This window comes from Rhinopithecus roxellana, chromosome 12, assembly GCF_007565055.1.
Source record: "Rhinopithecus roxellana isolate Shanxi Qingling chromosome 12, ASM756505v1, whole genome shotgun sequence".
NCBI classification, from domain to species: Eukaryota; Metazoa; Chordata; class Mammalia; order Primates; family Cercopithecidae; genus Rhinopithecus; species Rhinopithecus roxellana.
The window spans coordinates 88,813,733-88,835,108 of record NC_044560.1 but is presented as its reverse complement, the minus strand read 5'-3'; the positions used below and the strand labels follow the sequence as shown (position 1 = coordinate 88,835,108).

Genomic DNA, 21,376 nt, shown 5'->3' with positions numbered 1-21,376 from the left:
GGAGACGACTGATGGAATGTAGTCTTTGATGAGGTTAAAGGGAGAGATCCAGGGTGGAGACAGAAGGGCTGGCCTTCAACAGGAGGTGGCTCATTCCCTCCTCTAGGACTGGAAGGGAGGAGGAGACAGGAGATGGTTGTGGATGGGGGCATTTGTGTGTTTTGATGGGCAGATGTTGAGGGAATTACCGACTGATGGCTTCCCTTCTCCCTATAAGGTGGGACAGAGGGCATCTGTACAAATGGACAGTAAGGTCCTTGTCTGTTTTATTCATTGCTGTGTATCTATAGAGCCTACCTAATAGATGCTAAAAACTATTTGCTGAATGAATGAATCAGGAGTGAGAGGAGGAGGTTTCTCTGGGAAATGAGGGAGAAAGAGAGAGAGAGACAAAGAGACTCAGGAACCCAATCCATGTCTGATGAGATCAGAAAAAGGCCACTTGTAATGGCCTCAGCTCTGCCTTGGGGAGTGGGGAGCTGGGGACAATGCCAAGGAAAGCTTCACAAGGGAGATGTTATTTGAACTGGGGTTTGGAGAAGTATAGAAGTTTGCCAGGAGAAAAGGGATATAAGGAGTTATAGAACAAGACCCAGAGATGTGAAAGGACGAGCTCAGTGTACCATGGGTAGAGTGGTTGGCAGTGGGGTGCTGTTGGAGGATATTAGAAAGGGAAGAGAAATGATTGGATTTGTATTTAGAAAGTTAAGGCCTTCCAAGTGCCTTCTGCAGCTAACATGGGCTCCCCTCAAAAAGTAGATGGATAAGGGGGAAATAGAGCTAAGAAGTTCTTTTCCACTTTTTCTCTTTAGTGACCTTGACTTTTGTTCTCCCTCTGTTAGCCACTAGAGAAATTAGTGAAAGAACTGAGGTTTCCTTTGGGGGAAAAAATCAGGGCATGTAACCAGTATCTTAATTCTCTGCTAGGGCCAGGTGCAGTGGCTCACACCTGTAATCCCAGCAATTTGGGAGCCCAAGGCAGGAGGATCGCTTGAGCCAGGAGTTCAAGATCAGCCTGGGCAACACAGGGAGACCCCATCTCTACACACAAAAAAATTAGCCAGGCATGGTGGCACAGCTTGCCTGTGGTTCCAGCTACTTGGGAGGCTGTGGTGGGAGGATTGCTTGGCCCCAGGAGGTGGGGGCTGTAGTGAGCTATGATTGTGCCACTGCACTCCAGTCTGGGCAACAGAGCAAGACCCTGCCACAAACAAACAAACAAACAAACAGAAAACATCTCAGTGGGATTGCCTTGGAGCCAAGAGACCCAAGCAGATATGTTGTCTAAGGCTCCATAGGGCACAATGAGCCCCTGTGATGGGGTGGCACAAGGGGCATTACAGACAGGGAAGCTAATGCGGGCTCATCCTAAGAGGCACTTTCTGCCAGCATTGTTCAACAAAGGCAGCCTCAGAAGCGGGTGAGTGCCTCATGATAAAGTATGTGACAAAGACTGTGGCTACAGCTGGGGAAGCTGCTGGAGGACCAGGCCAGTGGGAGCTGAGCTACATTATCTCTGAAGTTCTGACCTTGAAGAGAGGGAGGGGTTGGCAGTCAGGAATCCCTGAATCTGCTCTTCAGCACAAACTCCTTCTAAGCAGAGCCTCACACAGCAGAGATACCACTGTGGTCACTGATGGGCCCACCCACCTCTAGGACAGCAGCTACCCTCATACACTTGTGGGGAGGGAGCCTCCAGCATTCTTCTCCTTTTGCTGTGAAACCCTGTGAACAGATCATTTATCTAGGCTCTCACTTGCTCTCCTATTTCACAACAGAGGTGGGCAGGGCATGGTTGTTATTCCTATTGGACCAATGCTTTCTTGAGGCCAGAGAGGCACAAGGAGTGGCCTAGTCAACACTAGAACCCAAGCTTTCCAAGTCCCAGCCTGGGTCTCTGCTGCCCACCAGACCACGGGGATAGTTAGTCCATGCTCTGTTCTGCAGGCAGAGGAGGCTTCTGAAGGCTCCTGGGCTGCCAAGCCCCTCCCCAGAGTTGTGTTGCCCAGAACTCTGAGCAAGATGGACCCTCTCAAACCTATGCCTTCCAGACAGTGGAAATCCTAGTCCCCTCCCCTCTTCTGCCACACAGGCTGAAAGTTCTTCCCAAGGGCTAGCCTGCACCCTTTCTGTTGTACTGCGTCTTCTTGGAGCTGGAGAGCAGCCAGCTAGACTAGAGGACAGGGCCAGGGAACAAGGTGAGGACCACCCAAGCTCTGAGAGGTAGGGCCGGGAGCCACCTGGCCCAGCTGGTGAGAAATTTTTTTCAAGTGGGTGTTTAGCAGTTATCACTTAAGGCCTGTGGGGGAGGAACAGTAATTACTACCATTATTGTGAAAATGTGGTTGGTACTGGGCTAGGTAGTTGACATGTTTTATCTCAATCCTCCAACAACCTTTTTGAGGTAGGTACTCAACACAAGGCTCAGAGGGGTCAACTGATGTGCTCAAGGCCACACAGCAAATAAGTGGTGTGACTCAGCTACAAACCCAGGTTGTTCAGGTAGAAACACTTGTGATCTTAACAACCTGTGTTCTGAGAAGTGAGAGAAGCAAACTGAGTAGGTGTCAAGACTGGAACTAGGTCTGACTCACGGTCCAGGGAACTTTCACTGGCCCTTCTCTCTTCACCCACCACCCTCCACCTGGTTGGCTTTACTTCCAGTTGGGAATTTATGACGCACTAACTGTGGTGGTGGGAGGGTGTGTGTGTGTGTGTGCGCGCGCGTGTGCATGCGTGCTTGTGTGTTTGTCCCTGTGTTTGTCTCTTGGGGCACCTCTCCTCCCCTCTCTTCCTCACAGCAGGACTGCAGAATTTGACTCATTTTCTTCCAGTGGTCCTGAGGGTGGTGTGATGTGGGCTTGGGTTGGAATCCCACAGGCTGTGGGACAGTAGCTGTAGGCAACTTCACCTCTCCTAGCCTTAGCTCCCTCATTTTTAAAAGGGGATAAAGGGCCAGGCAGAGTGGCTCATACCTGCAATTTCAACATTTTGGGAGGCCAAGGTGGGCAGATAGCTTGAGGCCAGAAGTTGGAGATCAGCCTGGTCAGCATGGTGAAACTCCATCTCTGCTAAAAATACAAAAAAATGTAGCCAGGCATGGTGGTGCACGCTTGTAATCCCAGCTACTCAGGAGGCTGAGGCAGAAGAATCGCTTAAACCTGGGAGGTGGAGGTTGCAGTGAGCAGAGATCCGGCCACTGAACTCCAGCCTGGGTGATAGAAGGAGACTCAAAAATAAATAAATAAATAAAATAAAAAGAGGATAAAGTATATAACCTCACAGATGGTTGTGAGGATTCAATGAATTAATAGACGTAATTTAAAAAATAAAACATAGAGACGGGGTTTGGCCATGTTGTCCAGGCTGGTCTCCAACTCCTGGCCTCAAGTGATCCTCCAGCTTTGGCCTTCCAAAGCGCTGGGAATACAGGAGTGACCACCGCGACCGGCTGAAAGTGAAATGTTTCAAAGTATTCCGAACACACTGAGCATTTTCTAAGGGTAGGAAATGGGTTGTTCAGGAGTCAATCCACGGGGCGGTGCTGACTGGAGTGGCTGAGTTCCCTGTTTTTCTATCGCAATTTGAGGAGATAAACGCTGCTCTAACCAGGCCAGTCAGGAAAGTGGGGAGAAACTGTGGAGGAGCCCCCTCTTCTCACCAGCCATGCCCTGCAGCCTGTCCCCCAGGGTTTTACAAGGTGTCCCCGCGGCGGCCCCTCTGCTCACCGTGCCCAGAGCACAGCCGGGCCCTGGAAAACGCCTCCACCTTCTGCGTGTGCCAGGACAGCTATGCTCGCTCGCCCACCGACCCGCCCTCTGCTTCCTGCACCCGTGAGTCCCCCCTCCAGGCTGCACTGCGAAGGGTGGGTGGGGGATGGCCAAGGAGGAAGGCCTGACCCAGGCGGTGGTGAAGGCAGGGGTTCCGCACTGGGGCCCACGAGGGCAGACATGGCGGCCAGCGCCCAGAAGGCGGGGTATGGGGAGTGGAGCCTGGGCGCGCCCTAGGGACCAGGGCCTTTGATAAGAAGAACCAGAACAACTGCGAGAGTCCAGACGGAGGATGGGGTTAGGATGCCTGGTGGATCACTGAGGAGAGCGCCCCTCTGCTGCCCTCTCCTCAACCTGCCTACCCTCCAGCCGAAAGGGGGGCTCCTGACCTTCCTTCGCACCATCGGTTCTTGGTCCCCATGTTCCCATTCTCAGCTCCTCTCTAACCTCCTCCCAAATCCTCACCAACCGCCCCACCACTCTCACATTCCAACCTCCCAAGGGCTCCCACGCCCCCATACCTGACCCTTCCCTGGGGGAGGGGCGAGCCCCTGCTCCCGCTCGCCCGTGCTCCCGCTCGCCCGTGCTCCCGCTCGCCCGTGCTCCCGCTCGCCCTGGGCTCATCCGCCCTCGACCCCTCCCTGACTGATCATGTCTGTTCCAATGTCCTTGACTGAACCCACGCCCCCATTCCCCCCACCCCAGACCCCTCACCCCTGTCCTATCCCCCTTACCCACTGGCCCCCACGGCCCATTGCCGCTCATCCATCCCTGTTCCTTCACTGGTCGTCCCTTCTACCCTCTTCCCTGACAGACCCCACGCCACTGTCCCTCCCGTCCCCCCTCATCCACCCAGTCCCTTGATGAACGGCCCCGTTCCCTCCTCCCCGACTGACCCTCGGGCCCCTGCTTCTCCTGCCTCACGGAGGGTGGACCAGCCCCCGCCCCCCTCGTGCATTCCGCCCCCCTCACGGGCACCCACGCCCCGCCCTGACCGCCCCGCCCCTGTGCCGCCTCAGGGCCGCCTTCGGCGCCGCGGGACCTGCAGTACAGCCTGAGTCGCTCGCCGCTGGCGCTGCGACTGCGCTGGCTGCCGCCGGCCGACTCGGGAGGCCGCTCGGACGTCACCTACTCGCTGCTGTGCCTGCGCTGCGGCCGCGAGGGCCCGGCGGGCGCGTGCGAGCCGTGCGGGCCGCGCGTGGCCTTCGTACCGCGCCAGGCCGGGCTGCGGGAGCGAGCCGCCACGCTGCTGCACCTGCGGCCCGGAGCGCGCTACACCGTGCGCGTGGCCGCACTCAACGGCGTCTCGGGCCCGGCGGCCGCCGCGGGAGCCACCTACGCGCAGGTCACCGTCTCCACCGGGCCCGGGGGTAAGGCCGCCCGCGCCCCCCACCCTGAGGTCCCCGCGCCCTTTCGGGGCCACCCGGTCGGTCTAGCAGGAGCCTCACCCACCCGCCCCCAGAGAAGCCACCCTCTGTACACGCACCCCGCCCCTCTCCAGGACACAAAGTCACCCCCCGGACGCCCCAGCATCAGTCGCCCTCCCCAGTGTGCGAGAGGGACTGAGGATGCAGACGTCCCCTTACTACCGGGCCAGAGGGGAGATGCGCAGTTCTGTGCGTCTGCGGGAAGCCTCTGGGTGCTCGCCTTTCTCCTGGACGCCTTGCACAAAGCCTCTGTCCCGCTCACAGCCCTGCAGTTGGCCTTGCCGCTGATTTCTCAGGGAAAAAGAGGTGGAAAGTCCCTTAATCTCTTAACTTCCCTTTAAAAAAATGTCAGTAGGAAGCCGAATTTACTTCCTTCCGTCTCGGGAGGCGGGATCCTGTCCTGTGTCCCTTACCTCCACCACTCGGCCTCTGCATGGTTTTGCTGCACCTCCTTTCCTGGTCCCGGGAAAGGGCAAGGAAGCTTGTAGAGTTAGGCTGTAGGGGCGATGGAACCCACCAGCCAACACATCTCTGAGTCTGGACATGAGGTGAATAAGTGAAGACCTACAACCTTTTTACACCACACCTTCATTCCTGACAGTTTCTTTTGATTCGCTTCTCAGCTGGGGTGGACCTTCAAGTATGCTTGTATTCTTTGCAAGAAAGATAAGCAAGTGGTATGGTTTCCGATTCTCTTCCTAATCGAGGCTATAGGATCGGCCTGTCACCCTGCATCCCTGCTTTCTGTGATCCCACTTCTGTCTTCTGGTAGTGGTGTTGCCAAGGAGAAATCTGAGGCCAGGGTTACTTTCATTCTTTTCTACGTAACTTGGGCATATGACATATACACGTATGCACACGGATGTTAGAATAATTCTTTAACCTACTTAACTTACTGTTGAATATAAACTTTTTTTTTTTTTGAGACAGAGTCTCGCTCTGTCGACAGGCTGGAGTGCAGTGGCACAATCTCGATTCACTGCAACCTCTGCCTCCCGGGTTCAAATGATTCTCCTGCCTCAGTCTCCCGAGTAGCTGGGACTACAGGTGCATACCACCACACCCAGCTAATTTTTGTATTTTTTAGTAAAGATGGGGTTTCGCCATGTTGACCAGGATGGTCTGGATCTCTCAACCTCATGATCTGCCCGCCTCAGTCTCCCAAAGTGCTGGGATTACAGACGTGAGCCACTGTGCACCCAGCCAAACTTTTTTTTTTTTGAAATGGAGTTTCGCTCTTGTAACCCAGGCTGGAGTGTAATGGTGTGATCACAGCTCACAGCAACCTCTGGCTCCTGGGTTCAAGCGATTCTCCTGCCTCAGCCTCCCGAGTAACTGAGATTACAAGTGTGCACCACCACACCCAGCTAAGTTTTGTGTTTTTAATAGAGACGGGATTTCACCATGTTGGCCACGCCGGTGTCAAACTCCTGACCTCAAGTCATCTGCCGGCCTCTGCCTCCCAAACTGCTGGGATTACAGGCATAAGCCACCACGTGCCTGGCCGAAAATAATCATTTAACCAATATGGATTTCTTTTTTTTTTTTTTTTTTTTTTTTTTGTGACTGAGTCTTGCTCTGTCGCCCAGGCTGGAGTGCAGTGGCGCGATCTCAGCTCACTACAAGCTCCGCCTCTCGGGTTCATGCCATTCTCCTGCCTTAGTCTCCCAAGTAGCTGGGACTACAGGTGCACGTTGCCATGCCCGGCTAGTTTTTTGTATTTTTAGTAGAGACGGGGTTTCACCGTGTTAGCCAGGATGGTCTCGATATCCTGACCTCGTGATCTGCCTGCGTCGGCCTCCCAAAGTGCTGGGATTACAGGCATGAGCCACTGAGCCCGGCCACCAATATGGATTTCTTTTGTTTGAGTAAACCTTTTTATTTGCACAACTTTTTTTTTTTTTTTTTTTTTTTTTTCTGAGTGAAGTTTTCTTCAGGCCAGGAACAGTGGCTCATTCCGGTAGTCTCAGTACTTTGGGAGCCTGAGGCCAGGAGCAACATAGTGAGACCCTGTCTCTACAAAAAATGTTAAAAATTAGCCAGGCATAGTGATGTGTGCCTGTAGTCCCAGCTGCTCAGGAGGGTGAAGCAGGAGGATCAGTTGAGCCCAGGAGTTTGAGGCTGCAGTGAGTGATAATTGTGCCACTGCGCTCCAGCCTGGGTGACAGAGCCAGACCATGTCTCTTAAAAAAAAAAAAGTTTTATTCAGCCACTGCTTTGACTAGAACTTCTGATAGCTCAAATATATCTCTTAAAAATATCTCTAAGCCTTAGGTTGTACATTCATTTTCTGATTCTCAAATCTTGTCACTTCACTTCCCTTATCATTTTGAACTCTTAATCCCTTTCCACTGCCTTTTGGAGATTTCCTAGCTTGTCTGGGTTTCTGGAACAGTGCTGTTTTTTACTGTCTCTATTGTGATTTAACGTTTGCTATTGCATTTACATTTTAAAAAATTCTTTTTTTTCATCTTTCTTTCATGTCAGATGAGGATTTTGCTAACATGAAAAGGTTTGAGGGTGACACATCTCACACACGAGTGTGAATCCCCAATCATCACACTTGCAAACTACAAAAGGATCATATTTTTAAAAATTCAGTATAGAAAAGGAAAAACTCCATACTCTTATTACGTAGATATAAACAACTATTAATATCTTAGAGTATATACTTCCAGAAAATTTTTCCTGTCTATCTTGATCTCTGTATTTGTATTCGTAACTATCTACCTATAAAATCCCTTTTGTTTTAATATAGTCATGCACCATATGAAGACATTTTGGTCAACAATGGATGGCATATATGATAGTGGTCCTGTAAGATTATAATAGAGCTGAAAGACTCCTGTCACTTAGTACTTTCTGTCACAATTGCCTGCAGTATTCAGTACAGTCACATGCTGTCACCCAGGCTGTACAGGTTGTAGCCTAGGTGTGTCATAGGCTATGCTGTCTAGGTTTGTGTACGTACACTTTGATGTTTGCACAACAATGAAATCACCTAACAACACGTTTCTCAGAACATCTTCCCATCATGTAGCAATGCATGATGGTATATGTAATACTAACTTTTATCTGGCATTTTATATTAACAATCTTAACTGTTTTGACACAGATAGATTTAGAAGCCTTGTTAAGGAAATACTCTTCTATTTCCATGTTCTCAATAAGAATACTAAGCTTCCACTGAATGAGTGCCGCTGTGTTTGGCACTGTGCAATATGATTTTCTACATTAATTCATTGAAATGGGGCTGGGCGCTGTGGTTCACACCTGTAATCCCAACACTTTGGGAGGCTGAGGCAGGTGGATCATTTGAGATCAGAAGTTCGAGCCAGCCTGGCCAACATGGCAAAACCCTGTTTCTAAAAATTAAAAAAAAAATTACCCAGGAGTGGTGGTGCACACCTGTAATCCTAGCTACTGGGGAGGCTGAGGCAGGAGAATCGCTTGAACCCCAGAGGTGGAGGTTGCAGAGAGCGGAGATTGTGCCACTGTACTCCAGCCTGGGCGACAGAGCGAGCCTCTACCTTAAAAAAAAAAAAAAAAAAAAAAAAGGAAAGAAAAAAGCAATGAAACTCACCTTAGATTGGTCTTGGAACTCAGGTCTGTCTGACCTCAAAGCCCTGTGCCTTTAACCCCTAGGCCATATAATGCTTCAGTGAACTTTTCTAAAATCAGAAATGGATGCTAATTTTATAAAATGCTTCTTAAGCATTTTCAATATGACCAATTTTTTTCCTTTTTGACCTGTCAGTATGATGAATTCTATTAATGGATTTTTCAATGTGAACTCTCTGCACTCCTGGATTATACCCTACTAGATATGAGTATATTATTCTTTGGATGTTTTGCTGAGTTCATTTGCTTATATTATAAGATTTTTTCCATCTACATTCTAAGAGAGATTAGTGTTTTGTAATGTGTTCGTTGTTAAGTTTTGGCACTATGGTGATGCTGGCTTTGGTAAAGGCATTGGGAAAAATTTCTTCTTTTTCTGTGCTCTGGTACAGTTTTAATAACACATTTATATATTCCTTGAAGGCATGAAAAACTGCCTGGGAAACTTTCTGGGTTCTATGCCATTTTTGGAGAGAAAGTTTGATTTATTTATTATTTATTTATTTATTTATTTATTTAGATGGAGCCTCACTCTGTCGTCCAGGCTGGAGTGCAATGTCACCATCTCAGTTCACTGCAACCTCCACTTCCCAGGTTCCAGTGATTCTGCTGCCTCAGCCTCCCAAGCAGCTGGGAGTACAGGTGCAGGTCAGCATACCTGGCTATATTTTATGATTTTATCTTTATTAATACCTCTATCCTGCTTTCCTGAAGTCTTTTTTTTTTTTTTTTTTTTTTGAGACAGTTTCACTCTGCCTGTCACCCATGCTGGAGTGCAGTGGCATGATCTTGGCTCACTGTAATCTCTGCCTCCTGAGTTCAAGTGATTCTCCTGCCTCAGCCTCCCGTGTAGCTGATATTACAAGTGCGCACCACTATGCCTGGCTAATGTTGTGTTTTTTTGTAGAGATGGGGTCTCACTATGTTGCCCAAACCAGTCTTGAACTCCTGGACTCAAGCAATCCACCTGCCTTGGCCTCCCAAAGTTTTGGGATTACAGGTGTGAGCCACCCCGCCCAACCTCTGAAGTCTTTTTCTAGGCAAGTCCAGTGCTTAGTTATTTTTTGTTTAAGTTTTTTAAAGCTATGAGTTTTCCTCTGAGTATAGCTTTGTCACTTCCAATACATTTGATACATAACATTATCACATTGTTAGTATTATAGGTTTTCTTTAGGTATAATTCATATAACATAAAATTCACCCTTTTGAAATATACAATTCAGTGATTTTTCATACATTCACATAGTTGTGCAACAAGTACTATCTAATTTTAAAACATTTCATCACCCTGAAAGGAAACCCATTAGTCACTCACCATTCCATCCACCTCCTCTAGCTCTTGGTAACAACTAGTCTTTCTGTTTCTATGGATTTGCCTATTCTTGGCATCTCAATACATGGAATTATACAATATGTGAACTTTCATGTCTGGCTTCTTTCACTTAGCGTAATGGTTTCAAGGTTCATCCATGTTGTAGCATGTATCAATATTTCATTCCTTTTTTTTTTCTTTTTTTTGAGACAGAGTCTTGTTCTGTCACCCAGGCTGGAGTGCGGTGGTACGATCTTGGCTCACTGCAAGCTCCACCTCCCAGATTCATGCCATTCTCCTGCCTCAGCCTCCTGAGTAGCTGGGACTACAGGAGGCCGCCAGCATGCCCGGCTAATTTTTTTGAATTTTTTTTTAGTAAAGACGGGGTTTCGCTGTGTTAGCCAGGATGGTCTCCATCTCCTGACCTCGTGATCCACCCGCCTCGGCCTCCCAAAGTGCTGGGATTACAGACGTGAGCCACTGCGCCCGGTCACTTCATTCCTTTTTATGGCTCAATAACATTCCATTGCATGGATAGACCACAATTTTGCTTACCCATTCATCAGTTGGTAGACATTGGGCTGTTTCTATATTTTGACTATTATGAATATTAATGTATTCATAATACATTAATGAATATATGTTTTTGCATAAATGTGTATTTTCAGTTCTCATGGTTAGGTACCTAGGAGTGGAATTGCTAAGTCATATGGTTATGGACTGAATTATATTACCTCCAGATTAATGTGTTAAAACCCTAAACCCCAATGTGACTATATTTGGAGAGAGTCCCTTTAAGGAGGTAATTAAGGTCAAATGAGATATAAGGAGGTAATTAAGGTCAAATGAGATATCCCCTAATCCATTAGGAGATATCTGTATAAGAAAAGGGAGAGACAGCACAGCTCATTCATTCTTTTTTCATATGTGCACAGAGGAAAGGCCACATGAGAATACAGTGGGAAGGTGGCTGGTCAGGAAAATAGCTCTCACCAGATTACAGATTTGCTGACCTCTTGACCTGGGACTTCTGGCCTCCAGAAGTGTGAGAAAATAAATTTTTGTTATGAAAGCCAAAGGTGACTTTTGTTAGGAAAGCCACCTTTGTTGTTTATTTATTTATTTTTTGAGACAGTCTTCCTCTGTCACCCAGGCTGGAGTACAATGGTTCAATCTCAGCTCTCTGCAACCTCCACTTAGCAGGTTCAAGCAATTCTCATGCCTCAGCTTGCCGAGTAGCTGGGATTACAGGTGCGTGCCACCACGCCTGGCTAATTTTTGTATTTTTTAGTAGAGACAGGGTTTCCCCATGTTGGCCAGGGGAGTTTGAAACTCCTGGCCTCAGGTGATCTGCCTATCTTGGCCTCCTAAAGTACTAGCATTACAGGTGTGAGCCACCGTGCCTGGCCTGAAAGCCACCTTTGTTATTAAAGGTCTGTGGTTTCTTGTTATGGTAACCTGAGCTGACTAATACATATAGTAACTTTTTAAACTTTTGAGGAATTATCAACTTTTTCAAAGCAGCTGTACCATTTTGTATTCCTACCTGCAAAGTACAAGGGTCCAAGTTTCTCCGCCTCCTCACCAATATTTGTTATTGTTTGTCTTTTAAACAGTGGCCATCCTAGCAGATGTGAGGTGGTATCTCATTGTGGCTTTGATTTGTATTTCCCTAATAACTAATGATATTGAACATCTTTTCCTATGTAGGGTTTTCTTTTTGTCGTTAAGTTATAAGATATTATAACTATAGATATGTATTACAGACACTAGACCCTTGTGTTAGTTTCCCAGGGTTGCTGTAACAAGGTGCCAAAAAACTGGCTGGCCTAAAACAAATGTATTGTAAAATCTAGGTGTCATCAGCGTCATGCTCTCTCTGATGGTTCTAGGGGAGGACCCTTTCCTGCTCTTTCAGCTTCTCATGTTTCCTGGCAATCCTTGGTGTTCCTTGGCTTGCAGATGCATCACTCTAGTCACTTGACTGTCTTTTCCCTGTGTCTTCACATCATCATCTCTCTAGGTGTTTTTCTCTGTGTTCAAATTCTCCTTTTCATGAAGATGCCAGTCATGTTGGATTAGGGCCTACCCTAATGGCCTCATTTTTTTTTTTTTTTTGAGACAGAGTCTCGCTCTGTCGCACAGGCTGGAGTGCAGTGGCGCGATCTCGGCTCACTGAAAGCTCCGCTTCCCAGGTTCATGCCATTCTCCTGCCTCTGCCTCCCGAGTAGCTAGGACTACAGGCACCCGCCACCGCGCCTGACTAATTTTTTTTGTATTTTTAGTAGAGATGCGGCTTCACCATGTTAGCCAGGATGGTCTCGATCTCCTGACCTCGTGATCCGCCTGCGTTGGCCTCCCAAAGTGCTGGGATTACAGGCATGAGCCACCACGCCCGGCCCCTAATGGCTTCATTTTAACTTGATTACCTCTGTAAAAATAAGATCACATTCTGAGATGGCGGGGTGGTGGTTGGGACTTCAACATATCTTTTTTAGAGACACAATTTAACCCATACAAACTTTGTCAGATACATGATTTGTGAATATTTTCTCCCATTCTGTGGTTTGGCTTTCACTTTATTGAGAATAGTCTTTCAATCACAAAAGCTTTTAGTTTCTTCTTTTCCTCCCCCCCCTCCCAAGATGGAGTCTTGCTCTGTTGCCCAGGGTGGAGTGCAGTGGTGTGATCTCGGCTCACTGCAACCTCCACCTCCTGGGTTCAAGCGATTCTCCTGCCTCAGCCTCCGGAGTAGCTGGGACTACAGGTGCACACCACCACATCCAGCTTTTTTTTTTTTTAGATGGGCTAAAGTGCAGTGGCGCAATCTCAGCTCACTGCAGCCTCCAACTCCTGGGTTCAAGCAATTCTCCTGCATCAGCCTCCCGAGTAGCTGGGATTACAGGCACACACTGCCAGGCCCAGCTAATTTTTTTTTGTATTTTCAGTTGAGACAGAGTTTTACTATCTTGGCCAGGCTGGTCTCGAACTCCTGACCTCGTGATCCGCCCGCCTCAGTCTCCAAAAGGATTACAGGTGTGAACTACTGTGCCTGGCCAAAAACTTTTAATTTTGATGAAGTCGAATTTATTTATTTATTTATTCTGAATGATTGCTTGTGCTTTTGGTGTCATCGCTAAGAAACCATTGCTTAGTCCAAGGTTAACATTTCTGTGTTTTAGTGTTGTAGTTTTGACTCAAATTATTTTAGAGGATGTGCTTTTATTTCCAGATGACTTGCTTTTATTTTGTTTATGTTGCTGATTGTAGTGCTTCATGGAGGTTCGTACATGGTAAAAATTTTTAAACTATTTCATGGCTACTTTAAAACAATGTGCACTATTTTATAGTGTAGTTGTTTTTCTCTCTCTCTTTATATATTTCTATCTCTATCTATGTATATATACGCAGATCTTCCTCAACTTAATGACAGGCTTATGTCCCATTAGGCTCAATATAAGTTGAAAATATTATAAGTTGAAAATGCATTTAATGCACCTAGCCTGGCAAATATCATGCCTTAGCCTAGCTTACTTTAACATACCCAGAACACTTACATTAGCCTACAGGTGGGCAAAATCACCTATTTTACAATGAGTATTTTACATTGAGTATCTCGTGCAATTTATTGAATACTGTATTGAAAGTGCAAAGACAGAATGGTTGTATTGTTTTTACACCGTTGTAAAACAATCATCAGTTAAACCATCACCAGTTATTGTTGTAGTTCCTTCTTAATCTTTACTTGATGTTCCAAAGACTGAGAGGGGTTCGTCTTGCATTCTACTTGTGATTTTGTTAAAATTCCTTGTATTTGTAATGAATTTTATTTTAAATATTTCAATTTTGCTGATGCACTTTTAGTTTCTTCACCCAGGCCTTCTCAGTTTGTCCATTTATATCTCTTCTCATCTTGTTTCTTTTTCTTCTCCATCTGTTTTCTCCTTATGACCTTCTGTACCTAGTTGGTGGAGGCTGTGTTTTCTTTCTTCTTAAAGTGCCAGAGCGTTTTACTTACTCTCTATCATATTAAATCACTTTTCAAGATCTGCTTGTCCTGAGTCTTCAGAATAATGTTGCTATTCCCTTATTCTGAAATATTTTTTCATATATCCACTTTCTGGTGTTTTCTGTTTACTTGTTCTTGAGTAAGGAGATAGCTGGTGTTTGTTAACAACAACAAAAAAGATGCGTGAATTGCCCTTTGAATTAGTTATGAGGTTTTCAGCTGCAAGTAACAATAAATCTCAGTCTGATTTTATTATATTATTATTATATTATTATTATTAGAGATAAGGTCTTACTCTGTCACTCAGGCTGGAGTGCAGTGGCGTGATCATAGGCTCACTGTAACCTCAAACTCCTGGGGTCAGGTGATCCTCCCACCTGAGTCTCCCAAGTAGCTAGGACTGCAGGCATGTGCCAACATGCCCAGCTAACTTTTTTTTTTTTTCTTTTTAAATTTTTTTGTAGAGACAGAGTATTGCTATGTTGCCCAGGCTGGTCTCTAACTCCTGGCCTCAAGCAAGACCCCCACCTATGCCTCTCAAAGCTCTGGGATTATAGGCATGAGCCACAGTGCTAGGCCCTAACTGACTTTAACTTAAATGCTTTCTTAGCTCACATAAGAGGGCTAGAGTTAGAGCTTGGTTCATTTAGCAGCTCAAAAGTGTCCTCAAGGACCCAGGTTTTTTCTGTCTGTCCACTCTGCCATACTTATCACATAGGCTGGTTCCCTCATGGTAGCAAGGTGGCTGCAGCAGCTCCAAATGTCACATCCTTACCATTCAGAGGCAGAAAAAGAGCTGTTTCTTCCTTGCAGGTATCTTTTCAAAAGCAAGAAACTTCTCTGAATCCCATGTCTCCAGCTAACTTCTTTTGTTGGCCAGAACTGGACTGAAAGCCCAACCCTAAACCATTCATTGGCAAAGGGAATGAGTGCACACAAATGTCTTAGAACAACCAGAATTTACCCAAGTCACCTGTGGAGAGACAGACTCTGAACCAAAAATTCAGCTCAACTAGCAGGAAAGGGAACAAGGCTGTTGACTAGGTTTCCAATAGTATCTGCTGCAACTTTGGCCCCACTTGGGTGCTGGCTGATTCCTATCCTAAATCTACAGCTGGAGAGCAGGTGCTGGGTGTTAGTTTTTAACTCCATTAGCAGGATTTATCAGGCTTTCATCTAATTATCTCTTCGGAGCTGAAATGGAACCATCTTCTACCTCTCTATCCTCTCTATCCCGGCCATCTGATACTTTCCACAACTGTAGCTCAAAATTGACATTTCTAGCCTCCCTTCCCCATCTCTGCCCCTATCTGAATTCACAAGGAACTTTGCCACCTCCTAGAATGCTTCATCACTCCTCTCACCTTTGTGCTCAGGTCTTTTCTGGGAGCTGCCATCTCAAAGTGAATTTTGGCTGAGAAGCGCCCCTGGGAGATAGGGAAGAGCACTCTTCCTCGAAAGCAGCTCTGCAGTAGAGTGCTGGCTGTGCATTGTCCACTTGACAAAGACCTGAATTTTTTTTTTTTTTTAAAGGGTCAGACACTGAATGGCAGAATAAAGGATTTTTCGAGTTATTTTTAGAATGAGAGGCAATGCTACTCTGTGGGCAGTGTAGCCTGGGGATTCATTACAATTGCACTTTTTGATCTAGTCCCACTGGCTTAATCAAAGTAGAAATATGCCACTCTTCTCTCCAGCGCCCATTCTGGCGATCAACTGTCAAGACTAGTTTATGGTGATGGTGTAGGTTTTCAGCTCTTACTGTGTCTTTGTTTTAATTGGAATTTGGGAAAGACATGGAGTGGAGGCTGCTAGATGTATATAACATTGAAGACTAGAAACCACATCCACGCACTTAACAGAGCCTGTGCCACCTACTCCCTGTCTCCACTTCCTTGCCTTATTACTGTCTGATCAGTACTTTCCTCAATCCCCCGAAGGCACCAGGAACGTCCACTTTATGAAAGCCAGTGGGAAGTTTGAATCATCATCTTACTCTGTCTCCTGTCAGCGTAAGACATTGCCCAGCGCCAGCTCCTCTTGCTGGAATGCTCAGTCCCTCATACACATTACTTCATAAAATTCCCACAGCAAGCCTAGGAGGTGTCATCATTGTTCCCATTTTACACATGGGGAAACCAAGGATCAGGGAGTAAGATCACTTGCTTGTGGACCAATAATGGGCTGACCACTGGAAAAGTCAGGAGGGAACCTTCCTAAATATTCTCTTCCCTGGGCTTCCATCACCATGGTCTTCCTCCTGCCTCTCTGGCTGCTTCTTGTCAAGCTTATTCTCCTTTGCCTGGTTCTTAAATGTTGGCGTTTCTCAGGCTTATTCCCTGAAAGCCTTTCCTCTTCTCTTTCTATGCATTTTCCCTGGACGGTTTCATCCCTTCACCTTCTCATGGCTCCTGCATCTCCATCTTTCTCCCAGACACCTTTTCTGAGCCCTGGAACCATTTCTTCCACTGCCTTCCTGGCATCTTCTCTTGGAAACTCCTTTGCTGAACACTAACCTCAGGCCTTATCACCTCCCATACGTGTGTGTTATGTGTGTGTATGCTGCTGTTCATCTGACATCATCTAGACCAGCTGTTCTCAAACTTGCCTGCACACTGGAATCACCAAGAAACTTAAAAAATAAAACAACTAATCCCTGAGCTCCAGCCTACAGAGATGATGATTTGTTTGCTCTGGGTTGTGACCTGGGCATCATTTTTTTTTATTGTAAAAAACACATAAAATGTATCATCTTAACCCATTTTATGTGTATAGTACAGTAATGTTAACTAGATATGTTGTCCAATGGATCTCTATAACTTTTTCTTTTCCTTTTTTTAATTTTTTTTTTTTTTTTTTTTTTTTTTTTTTTTTTTTTTTTTTTTTTTTGAGACTGGGTCTCGCTGTATTGCCTAGGCTGGAGTGCAGTGGCAGCCTTGACCTTCTGGTCTTAGGCAATCCTCCTGTCTCAGCCTCCCACGTAGCTGGGACCACAGGTGTGTGACACCATGCCCAGCTAATTTTTTGATTTTTTTGTAGAGACAGGGTTTCACTTTGTTGTCCAGGCTGGTGTTGAACTCCTGGGCTCAAGCGATCCTCCCTACCTTGGCTCTCTCAAAGTGCTGAGATTACAGGCATGAGCTCCCATACCTGGGGTGTAGAACTTTTTCATCTTGCAAAGCTGAAATTCTATATCCAGTCAACAACTCCCCTTTACCCCCAGCACCCTCCCCTGGCAACTACCATTCTACTTCCTTTTCTTGGGGGGGTGGGGGAGGCAGACAGGGTCTCACTCTATCAACCAGGCTAGAGGGCACTGGTGCAATCTTGGCTCACTGCAACCTCTGCTTCCTGGGTTCAAGTGATTCTCCTGCCTCAGCCTCCCAAGTAGCTGAGATTATAGGTGCCCCCCCACCATGCCTGGTTAATTTCTGTATTTTTAGTAGAGACAGGGTTTCACCACATTGGCCAGGCTGGTCTTGAATTCCTGGCCTCAAGTGATCTACCGGCCTTGGCCTACCAAAGTGTGCTGGGTTTACAGGCATGAGTCACTGAGATTACAAACATGAATCACTGCACCTGGCCTACTATTCTACTTTCTGTTTCAAAGAGTTTGACTACTTTAGATACCTCACATAAGTGGAATCATGCAGTATTTGTCTTTTTGTGACGGATTATTTCACTTAGCATAATGTCTTCAAGGTTCATTCATACTGTAGCATATGACAGAATTTTCTTCTTTTAAGGACTGAATAATATCCTCTTGTATGTATACACCACATATTCTTTTTTCTTTTTTTTTTTTTTTTTACTCTTTTATTATTATACTTTAAGTTCTAGGGTACATGTGCACAACGTGCAGGTTTGTTACATAGGTATACATGTGCCATGTTGTTTGCTGCACCCATCAACTCGTCATGTACATTAGGTATTTCTCCTAATGCTATCCCTCCCCCAGCCCCCCACCCCCCAACAGGCTCCAGTGTGTGATGTTCCCTCCCCTGTGTCCATGTGTTCTCATTGTTCAACTCCCACCAATGAGTGAGAACATGCAGTGTTTGGTTTTCTGTCCTTGTGATAGCTTGCTTAGATTGATGGTTTCCAGTTTCATCCATGTCCCTGCAAAGGACATGAACTCATACCTTTTTATGGCTGCATAGTATTCCATGGAGTATACACCATATTTTCTTTATCCATTTATCCACTTATGAACATTTAAGTTGCTTCCACCTCTTGGCCATTGTGAATAATGCCACAATGAACATGGGTGAGCAGTATCTCTTCAAGACCTGATTTCAGTTCATTTGGCTATATGCCCAGAAACAGGATTGCTAGATCGTATAGTAATTATAATTTTTTGAGGAACCTCCATATTGTTTTCCATAGCAGCTGCACCAATTTACATTCCTACCAATTTACATTCCTACACAATGGTGTACAAGGGTTCCAATTCTTTCATGTCCTTGCCAACACATGTTATGTTCTATATTTTTGGTAGTGGTCATCCTAAAGGATGTGAGGTGATATCTCATTGTGATTTTGATTTGCATTTCCTTGATGATTAATGATATTAAGCATCTTTTCCTGTGCTTCTTGGCCTTTTGTATATGTTTTTATTTTGTTTTTTGTTTTTTTTTTTTTTTTGAGGCAGAGTCTCACTCTGTTGCCCAGGCTGGAGTGCAGTGGTATGATCTCAGCTCACTGCAAACTCCGCCTCCCAGGTTCAAACAATTCTTGTGCCTCAGCCTCCCGAGTAACTGCGATTACAGGTGCACGCCACCACGCCCAGCTAACTTTTGTATTTTTAGTACAGACAGGGCTTCACCACGTTGGCCAGGCTGGTCTCAAACTCTTGACTTCAGGTGATCTGCCCCCTTGGCCTCCCCAGGTGCTGGGATTACAGGCAAGAGCCACCGCGCCTGCCCAGTCTGTATATCTTTTTTGAAGAAATGTCTACTCAAGCTGGTCTGAGTGCAGTGTTGTTTACAACTAATTGATCACAATCAGTCATAGATTTCTTGGTTCCTTCTCCACTCCTGCTGTCTCTATTTTTTAATTGAGCTATTTGGTCTTTGTTATTGAGTTCTAGATGTTCTTTATACATTCTGGATATTAACCCCTTAGATAAATGATTAGCAAGCATTTTCTCCCATTTCAAAGATTGCCTCTTCACTCTGATTATTGTTGCCTTTGCCCTGCAAAGGTTTGATATAGTCTCATTTGTCTATTTTTGTTTTGCTGCCTGTGCTTTTGGTGTCATATCCAAGAAATCATTGCCAAATCCAGTGTCATGAAGCTTTCTCCTGTGTTTTCTTCTAGGAGTTTTATCATTTCAGATCCTACATTTAGGTCTTTAATCCACTTTGAGTTCATTTTTTGTATATGATATTAGGTGAGGGTCCAACTTCATTCTTTTGCAGGTGGATATTCACTTTTCTCAGTGTCATTTGGTGAAGAGACTATCCTTTCTGTATAGCATAACCTTGGTACTTTTGTGGGAGATCATTTGACCATACATGGAGAGGAGTTATTTCTGGGCTCTGTATTCTGCTTCATTGGTCTATATGTCTGTACCATATTGTTTTGATTACTGTAGCTTTGAAATATGTTTTGAGGTCACGAAATGTGAGGACTCTACCTTTGTGTGTGTGTGTGTGTGTGTGTGTAGGTTTTGTTGTTGGTTGGTTTTTGTAAATGATGGAGTCTCACTGTGTTGCCCAGGCTGGTCTTGAACTGCTGGTCTCAAGTGATTCTCTTACCTTGGCCTCTCAAAGTGCTGGGATTACAGGTGTGAGCCACTGCCTCTGGCCTAGTTTTATTTTTCCTTCCCATGATTGTGTTGACTATTCACGGTCCTTTCAGATTCCATATGAATTTTAGGATGTTTTTTGTATTTCTGCAAAAAAATGCCTGGGATTTTGATAGGATTGCATTGAATCTGTAGATCACTTTTGGTAGTAGAGACATTTTAACAATATTAAGTGTTCTATTCCATGAACACAGGATGCCTTTCCAATTATTTGTGTTTTATTTAATTTCTTTCAGCAATATTTTACAGTTTTCTGCATAAAAGTCTTTTATCCCTTTGGTTAAGTTTATGTCTAAGTATTTTATTATTTTTGATGCTATTATAAGTGGGATTGTTTTCCTAATTTCCTTTTTGAATTGTTCCTTGTGTATAGAAACACAACAAATTTTTGTGCATTCGTATTGTATTCTGCAACATTGCTGTATTTTGTTTGTTAGTTCTAAATTTTATTTTATTCTTTTGAGATGAAGTCTTGCTCTGTTGCCCAGGTTGGAATGCAGTGGCACGATCTCTGCTCACTGCAACCTCTGCCTCCCGGGTTCAAGTGATTCCCCTGCCTCAGCCTCCCGAATAGCTGGGACTACAGGCATGCACCACAACACCCAGCTCATTTTTGTATCTTTAGTAGAGATGGGGTTTCACCATGTTGGCTGGGATGGTCTCGATCTCTCTCTCTCTCTCTTTTTTTTTTTTTTCCCTGAGACAGAGTTTTGCTTTTGTTGCCCAGGCTGGAGCGCAATGGCACAATCTCGGCTCACTGAAACCTCCACCTCCTGGGTTCAAGCGATTCTCTGGCCTCAGCCTCCCAAGTAGCTGGGATTACAGGTGTGCACCACCATGCCTGCCTAATTTTGTATTTTTTTTTTTTTAATTTTTTTTTTTTTTTGGCATTGGTATTGTATTCTGCAACATTGCTGTATTTTGTTTGTTAGTTCTAAATTTTATTTTATTCTTTTGAGATGAAGTCTCGCTCTGTCGCCCAGGCTGGAGTGCAGTGGCTGGATCTCAGCTCACTGCAAGCTCCGCCTCCCGGGTTTACGCCATTCTCCTGCCTCAGCCTCCCAAGCAGCTGGGACTACAAGCGCTCGCCGCCACGCCCGGCTAATTTTTTTGCATTTTTAGTAGAGACAGGGTTTCACCGTGTTAGCCAGGATGGTCTCGATCTCCTGACCTTGTGATCCGCCCGTCTCGGCCTCCCAAAGTGCTGGGATTACAGGCTTGAGCCACCGCGCCCGGCCTAATTTTGTATTTTTTAAGCAGAGATAGGGTTTCGCCATTTGATCAGGCTGGTCTCAAACTCCTGGCCTCAAGTGATCTGCCCACCTCGGCCTGACCTCAAGTGATCCACCTGCCTGGCCAGTCTAGATCTCTTGACCTCGTGATCCGCCTGCCTCAGCCTCCCAAAGTGCTGGGATTATAGGCACGAGT

The 21,376-nt window shown here is 45.8% G+C and overlaps 1 protein-coding gene and 1 non-coding gene across 2 annotated transcripts in view; one reads left to right on the top strand and one right to left on the bottom strand.

Moving 5' to 3' along the window:
• Positions 1-21,376, top strand: part of EPHA10 (EPH receptor A10) — a 49,871-nt gene that overhangs the window by 7,101 nt on the left and 21,394 nt on the right. The window contains exons 4-5 of the mRNA XM_030941638.1: positions 3,678-3,833; positions 4,790-5,140. Coding sequence (XP_030797498.1) covers positions 3,678-3,833; positions 4,790-5,140 — 507 coding nt within the window. The remainder of the gene's footprint in view (positions 1-3,677; positions 3,834-4,789; positions 5,141-21,376) is intronic.
• Positions 7,679-7,779, bottom strand: LOC115892594. Its single transcript, XR_004052458.1, has one exon. It is a non-coding gene; the product is annotated as a small nucleolar RNA U13 (small nucleolar RNA).